Source organism: Trypanosoma rangeli, assembly GCF_003719475.1.
Source record: "Trypanosoma rangeli strain AM80 chromosome Unknown Tra_15.4_contig_00460, whole genome shotgun sequence".
NCBI lineage: Eukaryota > Euglenozoa > Kinetoplastea > Trypanosomatida > Trypanosomatidae > Trypanosoma > Trypanosoma rangeli.
This window is the reverse complement of record NW_021706207.1, coordinates 1-12,023: the sequence shown is the minus strand read 5'-3', so window position 1 is coordinate 12,023 and position 12,023 is coordinate 1. Positions and strand designations below refer to the sequence as shown.

At 42.6% G+C, this 12,023-nt stretch overlaps 4 protein-coding genes across 4 annotated transcripts, besides 18 other annotated features; all 4 read right to left on the bottom strand.

Annotated features, from left to right (window-relative positions):
• Nucleotides 1-94: part of a microsatellite that runs on past the window's edge.
• Nucleotides 95-593: 499 nt separating this feature from the next.
• Nucleotides 594-623: a microsatellite.
• Nucleotides 624-660: a microsatellite.
• An 80-nt stretch (nucleotides 661-740) lies between these two features.
• Nucleotides 741-772: a microsatellite.
• A 164-nt stretch (nucleotides 773-936) lies between these two features.
• Nucleotides 937-972: a microsatellite.
• Nucleotides 944-1,033: a microsatellite.
• A 25-nt stretch (nucleotides 1,034-1,058) lies between these two features.
• Nucleotides 1,059-1,085: a microsatellite.
• A 752-nt stretch (nucleotides 1,086-1,837) lies between these two features.
• Nucleotides 1,838-1,898: a microsatellite.
• A 139-nt stretch (nucleotides 1,899-2,037) lies between these two features.
• Nucleotides 2,038-2,060: a microsatellite.
• Nucleotides 2,061-2,235: 175 nt separating this feature from the next.
• TraAM80_08764 (metaciclina II) lies at nucleotides 2,236-3,141 on the bottom strand (the record flags this gene model as incomplete). Its single annotated transcript, XM_029385492.1, has 1 exon — nucleotides 2,236-3,141. One exon carries the CDS (start codon nucleotides 3,139-3,141, stop codon nucleotides 2,236-2,238), a length of 906 nt encoding a protein of 301 aa, XP_029234639.1.
• A 333-nt stretch (nucleotides 3,142-3,474) lies between these two features.
• Nucleotides 3,475-3,505: a microsatellite.
• A 171-nt stretch (nucleotides 3,506-3,676) lies between these two features.
• Nucleotides 3,677-3,717: a microsatellite.
• Nucleotides 3,718-4,295: 578 nt separating this feature from the next.
• Nucleotides 4,296-4,320: a microsatellite.
• Nucleotides 4,321-4,382: 62 nt separating this feature from the next.
• Nucleotides 4,383-4,411: a microsatellite.
• A 575-nt stretch (nucleotides 4,412-4,986) lies between these two features.
• Nucleotides 4,987-5,025: a sequence feature (G-rich).
• Nucleotides 5,026-5,689: 664 nt separating this feature from the next.
• Nucleotides 5,690-5,721: a microsatellite.
• A 245-nt stretch (nucleotides 5,722-5,966) lies between these two features.
• Nucleotides 5,967-6,017: a microsatellite.
• Nucleotides 6,018-6,246: 229 nt separating this feature from the next.
• Nucleotides 6,247-7,314, bottom strand: TraAM80_08763 (uncharacterized protein; the record flags this gene model as incomplete). The annotated part of the gene is made up of 1 exon (XM_029385491.1): nucleotides 6,247-7,314. The coding sequence occupies one exon, from the start codon at nucleotides 7,312-7,314 to the stop codon at nucleotides 6,247-6,249; it is 1,068 nt and encodes a 355-aa protein (XP_029234638.1).
• A 915-nt stretch (nucleotides 7,315-8,229) lies between these two features.
• Nucleotides 8,230-8,287: a microsatellite.
• A 301-nt stretch (nucleotides 8,288-8,588) lies between these two features.
• Nucleotides 8,589-11,342, bottom strand: TraAM80_08762 (uncharacterized protein; the record flags this gene model as incomplete). The annotated part of the gene is made up of 1 exon (XM_029385490.1): nucleotides 8,589-11,342. The coding sequence occupies one exon, from the start codon at nucleotides 11,340-11,342 to the stop codon at nucleotides 8,589-8,591; it is 2,754 nt and encodes a 917-aa protein (XP_029234637.1).
• A 229-nt stretch (nucleotides 11,343-11,571) lies between these two features.
• Nucleotides 11,572-11,595: a microsatellite.
• A 101-nt stretch (nucleotides 11,596-11,696) lies between these two features.
• TraAM80_08761 (uncharacterized protein) lies at nucleotides 11,697-12,023 on the bottom strand (the record flags this gene model as incomplete). Its single annotated transcript, XM_029385489.1, has 1 exon — nucleotides 11,697-12,023. A coding segment is annotated over one exon (327 nt), but the record flags the coding sequence as incomplete, so codon positions are not given.

Here is a 12,023-nt window from a genome sequence, read left to right as displayed (position 1 = left end):
TAAAGATATATATATATAACCATATGGATATATAATGTGTGTATATATATATATATTTGTATATGTATATATGTATGTATTTATGTACATCTATTCGTTCTCCCCCTCTCTTTCTCTGTCATTTATTATGTACATTCCTCTCACCACACACACACACACCAACGCAGTTCATGTTTTTAACTGCAAACACGTGTCCTCGTAGTTATGATTTACTTCTGCTGTTGCCGTTTTTTTTTTTAGGAGCAACAGGATGAGAAAAACGTCATCAAAATTGTGAATATTACAGCATTGGCGCGTGGCCGTACTGCATTATTATACAGATATCCTTACAACGTCCATCTCTTTGTTGTTGTTTGCTTGTTTTTCAACCTTGCTTGTGTTTTTTTACACACACACACACACCCTTGTTAAGTCGCACACACACACAAAAAAAAAAAAAACACGCGTCCATTCAATTCCATATATATATAAGACCGTAAGAACAAATACATTACAAATAAGTATAGATGCAGCGATGTGTGTTTCATTCTCTCATGCATTACTTCTCCTCCTCCTCCTGCGAACCCGATCCATGCGGCACCCAGACAATGGGGAAACATGCAAACAAGACCAAACAAAGAGGTAAAAAGAAAGAAAAAACATACAGAAAACAAAAAAAAACGCTCTTTTTTTTTAAATGTGTTTCTCGTTTTCTTGCGGTTTTCTCTAACATTCTCTTCGCGTGGGGGTAATTTATATGCATATATATATATATATATATATATATATATATGGATGAAGATGTATGTATATACAGATATATAGTGTAGATATTAGATACATAGATATAGACATATATGTGCACGGAGACACTGACATTATACGCTAAGAGCGGGGGAATAAAGCAAAAGCAAAAGCATAAAAACACGAAAACATTCAATAAGCAAACCGCATGCGCACACACAACAAACAACAAAAAAAAACACACACACAGAAGGAACAAAAAAAAAAAGTACATGCAAAACAAAGCAAAAAAAAAGGAAAAGAGAGAAAAGTAGAACCCTGGTACTAACTTCCTCATATATATATATATATATACATACATACACGATGTATTCTGTTCCATTTTCAATTCCCTCATCCACGCATTCATGACGTTCTTTTTTTAAAGAAATTTTTTTTGCCACTCTTCTTCTACTCTGGCTGCTTCTGTTTTTGGTTCCACTTAAGGGCAACTTATGAAGTACCACGTTCATCGCGTTACCGTCGCATGTATCTGTATCACTGACAACCCCCCTTTCTTTCTACCTGTGTGTTGTTGTTGCCTTCTCTTTTTCTGTTTCCTTAGCTTGGGTTGCATCTTACGCGGCAGTCTCCTGCAGCGACTCTGTCTATTTTCCCCGCACTGCAGAGGCGGTAACTTCACCTTACGGGGGCTGTGAAAAGCGCGGCGGACACCGCAGTGACAAGGATGACGTATTATGGTCGTGTCGTGTATGATCGCCCCACCACCACCCACCCGTCACGTGCCGTCCCAGCTGCTATACACAATACACACATATACGGGTTACCGCATTCGCGTTTCCCCTTTGCTGCTTCTTTGCCCTTTTGATGTGCTTCGTTGATGGCGATGGTGCCTCTTGAAAAGTAACAGCAGCGTTCATGACAAGCCCCTTCTCCTTTTATGTGGTTGTTGGAGAGAAACCATCAGCCATTTTACTCTGTGCAGATATATATATATATATCCGAACCTCCCACACGCTGCGCACACGCGCCTTCTCATGATTCCCCACACACTGACCGTAGGCATATCACAGTTCCGTGAAGAGATACACACGCACACAATTATTTATCTTGTTATACATTATATATATATATATATAACATACATAATATTATGAGTAAATGAATATATATATTTGGCGCTGCTTACTCTTGCACTCGTCAGCCCAAGAAAATGATCCCCCTTTTTCTGCACGTCCCCCCACACACCCCGCGCATAGCTATGCGCGGGGTGTGTGGGGGAGACGAGGTGCAGAGGGCAAACCAGAGAGATAAAGGGAGGAAGGGAGGAAGGGAGGAAAGCCAGAGAGATCAGCGAACTCAGCTGCAACCACAAACGAAAAAAGGTTAAAACAAAAAAAAAGCAAAGCAGAGCGCAAAGGGACACAAAAAGAAAGAGAGATGCCAAGGAAGAAGGTAGAAAAACACGCACCATTTCAAAGAAGCTTTCTAGGCCACAGTTTTTCTTTTTTATCACCCAGTGGGAGGGGAAGGGGGTATTTCCCCTCTCAATGCACACCACGATCCTCTTGGAAATTGCTTGGATAAACTAGCCACAGTCCTGCCGCCGTAGCGTTGGCGCACGACTTCCAGCGCATACTTGTGAGCCATGGAGCGAAGCTGTACCACTTTCCGCCGCGGCGCCAACAATTTCCAGGCTGTGTACAATTCCTTGCCCGTCCCTGCGAATTTCACATCCTTATCAGATGAGCACGCTTCGTTCAACTGTTTCTGTGTCACGTTCTTTTGGGGCGTCGCTGCCGCTGACTCACATGCGGCAATGACACCAGGACCCATGACCGTGGTACTAGCTGTTGATGGTCGCGGTTTGCTAGGGTCATTCAGGTAATCACAGCCATCGTCCTTCTCTTGATCGGATTCCACGACAAAGGCAGAATGCCCCACACTCTTTTCATCATCGCATCGTAACGGTGAGGAAGAAAGAGAAGAGAGCATTGATGACGTGAGTCCCAAACGGGAAAGGACAGACCCGAATACCACAGATTTAGGGGCGTGGGTGGCGATGGTCCCAGCGGTGGTGGTGGTGGTAACATTGATGGATTCTAAGCACACGACTGCGAGGTCGCTCACACACAACCCCGTAGTTGGCGTGTCACCATGCAAACCATGTTCACGGTAGCTTGTGCCATGATCTGAAGACACACATGTGTTCGGTGTTCCTTTCATCTTATCAGGCATGTCAGCCACGTCATCAATCTGCTGGTGCGAACAGTTCTCCATCCCATCCTCACCAGCAAGCGGGGAACGCATCCATGAAAATGCGGCTCGTCCTGTGAGATCATCTGCGAAGTCTAAAACGTCTAGCCCCGCACTGGAGGCAGTTTGACAGTGTTCATTGTTTGAGTGGCAGTGGGCCATCGCACTCAGACGCCTTCCTTTCTACTGGCAAGGAATGTGCCTCGAAGAAGAATGCGTCAACGAATATGAAGAACAACCACACAGGCAGATCCAGAAATAAAATTAAAAAGAGGGGGACAGCGCCAAACACCAATCGCCATCACCACGGCGCAAACAGCAAAATAGATAAGTGGAGTCACGTTGCCTCTGCGGGACCCTTCCCAGCCAACATCCGTCCTTCGTAAGCTACCGAGAGTCATTACCAGAGTAGTATTAAATGACAAAAATGAGAACAAAAAAAAAGGGGGGGCACGAACAGACAGAATCAAGTATAAAGCTATGCCCCAGCAGAATTATATATATATATGTATATATATATATATATGAGACGATGATAATTGAATGATGAATGCATATAGTTATACAGTTATATAGCAAAATACAAGGGAAAAACAAAAACAAAAAATGGTCGTTCCTGTATCGCTTGAAATAAAGGAAGGTAGCAAATAATAATAATAAACAAAGAAGGGTCAGAGTACAAGAAAGAGGTTTGGTAATACATAGTTATATATCATATATATATCATATATATATATAGGGAAAGAAAGCAGGATAAAAATAAATTTACTAAAAAAAAGGTATAAAGAAAAAAAGGGGGGACGTGAATGTGCATCCCCGACCGTGTGCATTCCGTCCTTTTCTAATCTCCTCCAGAGGGACGCAACGCGGATATAAGTAGGTACATATAATGATGTAAAGATTGATATGTAGACGTGTCTTCAGTAGATAAATAGGTATGCATAAGTGTGTATATGTATATATAGAGTCAACAAAGGCAGAGGTATACCAGGCGTGGGTGACGCCCACGAGCTCTCCGACTGCGCCCCTGCTCTGCCGCAGTGACATCGTCCCACCCACCCCTACCGTAGGGAAGACAGTCAGACGCAGAGTCCTCATCAGGGAAACAAACCAGGCGCAAGAAAGACTCAACTCTTAATACAGAAAAAAAATAGACTATTAGCTCACACACATATAAAGAAGGCCTAGTAAAAATGCAAAGTGATATACATTTTTTTTTTCATGGTTAGAAAAAAACGCATGCACGCACACACATTAAAAGGATGGTGGAAGCCAGCCGTAGACTCTTCTCGTGGTTGGCTTCCCCTCAGGCAGCCATATATATATATATATATATATATAAACACCAGGACGGGGAAGGCGTTTTCATTGACTCCAAGAGCAGCATCACCAGAATGAAACCGCAAAACAAAACAAAAAAAAAGTAAAACAATGTCGTAATGAATCCAGAGACGCACTACATTATGTAGATTTGACAATACATACACACATATCCATGCAAATATATAATAAATAAACGCCCTAGTACGCAAAAAAGGGGGTGAGATGGAAGGGAGAAAAGGAAGCAAAAAAAAAAAGAATCAAATAAAAATAAGAGTTTGCATAGAAAAAGTAGTCTCACAACAAGAAATGTGTTTATGACTGACGTTGTCACAGAGTCAATGTTCTCACGCATTACCTCCGTGGAGCGTTACGAAAATAGCATCCTTTCATGGAGCAGAAGGACGCAATAATATCCGTCAGTGTTATTTCCTATTTAGACCTGAAAGTCTATACACTTTAATGTCAATACCCCACCACCACCACCAGACATTTTGTCCCTCATTTCATAATGTGACGTGACGAGCCAACCCTGTGTATTCCTCCGTACCCGCTTCTTTTTTTTATTTTGCACGTGTTCTGTTCTGCTGTGTTATACACAGTCCCTTTACTACTCCGCTCTCTGTCGTGTTGGCCGTCGTTTTTGTCCTCGTCGTTCGCATCCATTTCAATTCGCGCTTCACTTAACTCCCTCCCTCTCGCTCTCTCCATCTATCCACCCTCCCTTTCTTCAGTTACCTTCCACTTTTCATTGTTCAATAATAACCTGTTCCCCCCCCCCTCCTTGCAGCGCGACTCTCACGTACAGACACCTGCAAACGGGTTGATACCGAAACGGGGAGGAAACGAACGCATGTGGAGGTGTTGGGCTGAGCGCACAAACATATATATGAGAAAGAGAGAAACCTGCATGCACCCAAAATAAAATAATAGCAATAAATAATTTGACCTCAAACCGGTAAAGCCCGTCAGACTATATTCAAATAAAAAATGAGCACAAAGCCACACAAAAACAAAAACCAATAGCAAGACACGTTCTGTCCTCGCCGTTGTTGTTCTCATTGTGGTTGGTTCTTGAAAGACAATGCGATCATTATCACAGTGTCCCAGCATTATACTTTTTTTCCCCTCATTTCACCTTTTTTCCTCTTTCTTTTCCTTCTTTCTTCCCCTCATTATTTCCCGTTCGCGAACGGCGTATCCTGGTCGGGTACTCGTGGCCTTTCCACGTGTGCCACATTTCCTTTCAACCAACGTCTGAGAGAAGTCAGAGGAGAAGACTACAAAGGAAAGAAATGTAGAAGAATCGTGCTTCTCAATCCCGCCATTTTCAAAAAAGGAAGGCGATGAACACAACAAGCGCCAATTCCTCCCACCGTACCAAGCAGAGAAAAAAAAAGTGAAAGAACAAAAAAAAAAAAAGGATGGGGGGGGGGGGGGGCAGACGCCTCAAGATAAAATAATAAATTACCATCACTTCATCAGATGTACAAATGAAAAGGAGAGAAACATTCCCACATGCAGAAGTACTGAAGACCGTCGCACCTCCGTAAATAAAAAAGTGTTACTAACAATAAGTACTTTCTTTCTCTCGCATGTTCGTTGTTTTTTAACTTTTATTTCCTTAAACAAGTACGTGGACAAAAACGTCAGCCAGAAAGGTGGTTAAAAAAAAAAAAAAACAGAGCAGGAAAACACACCAAAAACAAAGAAAAAAACTAACTAGGAATAAGAGAAAGGTAAGCAAAAGGGAAGTAATATTCAGAAAAAAAATTGCGCTTGGGATAAGATGCGAGAATGAGATGCGAGAGGGTGAAGGAGGCCACTAGTAAAAAAAAAAAAAAAAATCGAAACAAAAAAACAATGGATAAAAAACAAAAGGAAAAAGCTTAAACCCTCACCCCAAAAAGAAAAAAAAAATTAGGTTGTACCAAAAATAAGACAGCACTAAATTTTGGGTTGCGTAAAATGTTCTTTGAGCTGGTGCCGAACCGACGCTAAAGATGCCCTGTGTGCTTCACGGCGGAGAGCAAAGTAGGACTCTGAATCCAAAGACTTTTGGAGTAACCTCCTCCCTTCGAGCTCATTTCGCGGAGGCTCCCTCATGTGGCTCCAGTTTGCATCAAGCGATGTACCCCTCGCTGCCTCTCGCTTAGTCCGGGCTTCGTCGGAAGGGAGGGTACCTGTGGTTTTGGACTTCGCCACCGTTGTTACTTTTCCTGGCACCTCCACGTATGTATCACGCTGGGCAGCACCAGCAGCACTATTAACCAAATCACTATTGCTATTAGCGGACTGGGACTGCAACTCAGGTTGGTGACCCCGTAGCTTGAGCAACTGTACAGGAGGCAAGGACGGTGTAATGCTATGCCCTGTGTCACAGAGGTGCTGTTTTTGCATTGGACGCTCCAGCGAATTGACGCCGTTTGTCGCCCACCAATGGTCAAAAAAGGAGCAGACGAATAAATATGGCGAATAAGTGATGGCGCCTTCCAGCGCACACACTGATCGTGTTTCTGCACAGTGAGAAGTCTGAGAAGAGATTGCTCTTGCGGGCAGCGGCAATGTTTCAGTCCACCCGACGTTCTCTGAGATTCGTAAAGGGTATGAATGCCAAAAGGAAGATGATGAAGGCGATAGGTCGTGCTCACGTTCCCTGTCGTCACTGCCATTGTGTACATGAGTAAGGGTTTTCGCCTCATCCTTAAGGGGAAGCAATGAAAATCGGCCTTCACTGGGCCCAAAGGTCTCACATTCGCCGAAAGACACAGAGTCATTCAACACCGAGAGAATTCCCTGGTCAAAGTACTCCGGAACGATTATTTCAGAAGGTGCCTCATTGTATTGCGATGCATTTATCCCTCCCCTGGTTTGCTGAGCTGATACGTTAGTCCTTGTACATGAAGACGCATTCGGCAGCTGTGTAGATGAAAAAGCGGAATGCTTGTCAAACGCATTGGTGTAGCTGGCGTTGGACGGTACAGTGCAATCGATGAAGCATCTGTTATCAGACATTAATGGCACCTGCTTCCAAAGCTTCAACAAATAAAAGTGCTTCTTGAAATAACGCTTCCTTTAAGAAACCTCAAGGTCCACACACCGGCAGGTTCCTACCCAAATTCCTTTTTTTTTGTCACTTTTACTCCTTTCTTCTTTCTTTAAACTCAGTTAGTTCTTTAAATTTGTGTAATACTCACCAAATAAATAAATAACAGGCCCTAACAACAACAACAACTTAAAGAGCTCGTATTTTGCGTATTACAATTATGAGCTTTTTTCCGCAGATATATTATCCCCTTTTGCCCAAATATCCTGAGTGTAATGTCCTTTCTTCAAATATTGTTTCCCTCTTTTTATCCGTGTTAGTACCAAGCAAAAAAAGCAAAAACCTAACAAAAAGAAGGGAAAACAAGAAAATGTTATAATGGCAAACAAAATTTACGATAAGAGGAAAGGAAAGAAAAAGGGTTAGATCAACCCGTAACGACTCATCATGAAATCATTTGACAGGGGAAAATTCAAAACTGTACGGTGACGCTTCGCATTTCGTGTCACCATCGCACCATATCCAAGAACTTTAAAAGTCAAATAATAAAATTAAAAGACCCCAACGCGGCACGATGTAGCAAACGCCCCAGTTCTACAGAAGCAATGCCACTTTCCAGAAAACACAACTTCAAAAAAAAAAAAGTACTCGTGTCCCTTTTCTTCCCCCAAAGAAATCTGTGACGACGCCTTTATCCACCAAAACTATGAACCTATTTATGAGAGAATTCTGTCTTCGCCACAAAACTCACTGCACTGTACAGTATATAGTATGAACTGGTATTGATATTTGTTTATTTTATTCTTTTAATGACGTTTCGCTCAATACTTAGCGGCCTCATATGCAAGGTTTTAAAAAACAAGCAAAGCAACTTACTGTGACCTAAAAAAAAAAAAAATGGGACAATAAAAGGAAATAGAAAGAAAGAAAAGGGAAATAAAAATATAAGCATCTTTACATGCCTATAAAGCAGAGCAAAATAACAGCGCATGCGCCAGCAGTCCATGCTTTATTCAGAAGCGGAATGTGGTATTCATACAGGCAATTTCTAAATGGAGTTCATCCGGGAAAAGAAAAGGCAGAAAAAGTATCATTATCAGTTCGTCGCTTGGAAAAAGTCGTATCACCTATAAACTGTTCCCTGTAAGTGTCCCACCCATCCCAGCAAAAAAAAAATATAATAAAAGGAAAGGAAACATTAATAAAAGGCAAGGATATATAAAAATATAATGCAGTGGCATGCTCAAAATGCCGCACTCTCGCTGATATGCAACTCCGTTCCCCTTGACAATTTTTGTCTAGACCTTTGTCCAGGCAAGTTTTCATAGGGCAAAGGGAGATTTCGTTGTTGCTGCTGACGGTTCATTATTGACGTAACCTCCTCTAAACGTCTTGCGATTTGACCCAGCGTTTTGGTGTAAAGTGGGTTTAAACTCTTTTTGCGTGCAACCCTTTGCACGGCACCAAGATTGCGTGAACAAAACCCAGAGGATACAATAGTTGGCTTAAAAAAACCGGTCATAAGCGCCACAGTGTCAATACTGTTTATAGATGTATCGTACCCTTTTCCTTCTTCTAATTCACTGATCTTCTTCTCCATCTGATAAACACTTTGCTCCTTCATCAGCAGCCATCTCTCACTATCGCGAAGAATGGCTTCGTCGTGCTCGAGACCCCTTGCTTGATTCTCCAATGTCAGACGAATGTTGTTGAGTAATCGTCCTCGTTTAGAACAAGCCCGAATACCTTCCTCTTTCGCAGCTCTCACATCCTGCTTCCATTGGTGTTTAGCTAGCTTCAGCTGGTATCGTCGCTCCTCCAAACTAAGGCGCTGCCTATCCACAAATCTTCTCCCTTCAGCAACTCGTTGGTGCTCTCCTGCAAGAAGTAATTTTTGCTCCTGAAACGAAACAGGAAATCCATCAATATCCTTTTGTGAGTTTATTGTTTTTACCTCAGTTTCACATGGAATCGATACGGACGCTGCATTACTGCATGGTTTGTCATTGGTCTGTTGCACGCCTCCAGAAACAGTGGCACAAGTAGAAACCGCAGCAGCACTGCCAGACGTCGGAGCTGGAAGAATAAACGGTGAACCGGCAAACACTGTACGAAGCGCCTCTATGAGAACAGCGGTAAGATTGTCCTTCTGTGTATTATCTGATAAAGCGATGGTAAAACGCTCCTTCTCCAATTCCTTCTCCGGCTTCAGATCGGGAGAAACATTTCCATTACCTTGGAGGGAGAATACCTCATCCTTGTCTTCACATGAAGGTTCAAGACGTAGATGGCGCCTTTCCCGCCAAACCTCATCCAAGGTTGCTTTCAGCTCCTCCTCTGCACGTTGCTTAAGGTCTCTCTTAACATCCTCCAGTTCTTTTCTTTGAGCTTCTTTCATATCTGCAACAACAGACTCAAATAACTCTTTCTCTGATCGAACTCCTACTGTATCTTTTTCAACTTGATCACGATCCCCCTTATTTGTCGGAATGCAGTCTCCTTTTTGCTCTATTAGCCTCTCTCTATTAGGGTATTGCTGGCAATCTTGCGTTTTCCACTGCGCCGCACACGTTACACAATGCCCCAAAGCCGAATTATCCGATAGTGTGCTTCGTCTGTTTGTTAGCGCCTCACGTTCCTTCTCGTACTTTTCCTTTTCTTGCAATAACAATTCGTATTCTCTTTGATATAGCCCGATCTGCCCCAAAAATTTCTGCCGCATATCTTCTATTTCTGATTTAAACGAGTCTTTGATAATGTTCAGTTCACTATCGTAAGATTCCCTGGCACTACCTATTAGTTTAGATAGTGCCACTTCGCTTAGTTTTGATAAACTTGCGTTGGTACTTGTCAGGTTGTCAAGAAATGCGTCTTGGGCTTTCTTGTATGTGTCAACAAAGCTCAAAGCAGCTTCCCCGAGTTCATCTGCACCTTGCTTTAATTCCATTAGAGCTTGGGGGTTTGCATCACGCAGTCTATCGAACTCCAGAATTTTGCTTTTCCTCAAATCCTCCAATTTTTCTTGCCATTCATTTTCAATATTATTTTTTTCCCTTTTATACTTTTCGTTCAAAGAGTGGCGTATTCGTTTTGTCTCCAATTTCAAATCAGCTTCAACCTCCTCGGTGAGTTTCCGAATATTATCAGTATACGTATTTTCTATTATATTTTTTTCTTCAATTAACTTCCTTTCTAAGTCATCTCTGTAACTAATTAACTTTTTTTCATATTCTTCACTTTGCCGTTTCTGATATCGGTGCCATGACTCCTTCAGTTTCATCTCATACTCATCTATTGCCGCTCGATGTTCTTTCAGTTTTTCATCTTGAAACTGTTTTAACTTATCATTAAGATCCGCTTGAAAAACCTCTTTTTCAGAACTCAAGCATCCGCCTGATGTTTCACTGGATACACTTTCTCTAGTATGTTTTAGGATAGAGCAACCTTTACCTCCCTTTATTTTCCCCAATGCAATGGGTTCTAAGCAACGCTCACTAGTATCAGAACTAGAGATGCCTCCTGCCTTTGGGTTCAAACGAAGATCACTTGGAAGTTCCTTCTTTAACTTGAGCGTTCTCAACTCTCGAATCGTTGATTTTCCTCCTGAGGAATACACGCAAGCTTCCGTGGGTTCGTTTTGTTCCACGACGGCTTCTCCTTCTGTATTGACCTCCATGTGCTGCCTTTTCGCCCCATTGGCAATACTTTGCAGACTAGGACTCAGTTTTTCGCTTTTAAGTAGCTCTCTGAATTGCTCGTCCAGTGGATGATCCCAGTTGCTCTCACCACTCTTGAAATTGAAGTAGTACAACTCACCTTTTTCACTTCTGCAGGCCTTCCAGTGCTCTGGTAAGGGAGCTTTCAAACCTTCGCGTGCAATCCAAAGAAAAGGCTTGTCCTCAGGGAAATGCATGCCAAGCCACTTCCCGTATTCAACAATTTCCGCTTCAGATGGCTCATAGTTATCATTTGGTACAGAATCTAAAACCACGGACATTAAATATGAATGATAGCTTTGTGAATAGCAAATCTATTCCACTATCGCCGTTATGTAGTAACACATTTTAGAAAACAAATAATGAATAAATAACGGCAACAGCATACAGGTGTAAAGACGTAAAGAAACAGAAGATCTGGGAAGTCATCACCATGGTTCAAATAAACATCCAATTAAAATCCCATATTAGGAATAACATTAAAACAGGGCAGTAACAAATTGATTCTCAATTATTTGTTATTATTATTATTATACCCCCTTGATTACCAAGGTGAAAAAAAAACCTAGCATCCTTTGTAAAAAGAAAACACTTTTTAACGCCCATCCGCCACCACACCCCGCCCCACCTCACCCTCACACCAGGAGCCTCTCAGCCCTCTGAAAACAACACCGTTTGTGCCCGTGGCTGCCGAGCCAGCCAGCCACAACAAGACCCCCAACCCGCCGCCCCATCACTTCTAGCCCATCGAGATGGCGCACTGGAGGCGCGACTCGGCGTGGGCGCGTCAGCGGCCAACGAGCCACCTTAACTATAATTCTTGTGGTGGGCCGGCGGCCCGCTGCTAGGTGTTTTTGTTCGTTTCCATCCCCCGAAACAGACGGCCCCGGCGGCTCTCGCTCCCTGCGGGAAGGCCCTGCCACCACCGAAAACAAGTATACAAAATGAATTTCTTTTTTTAG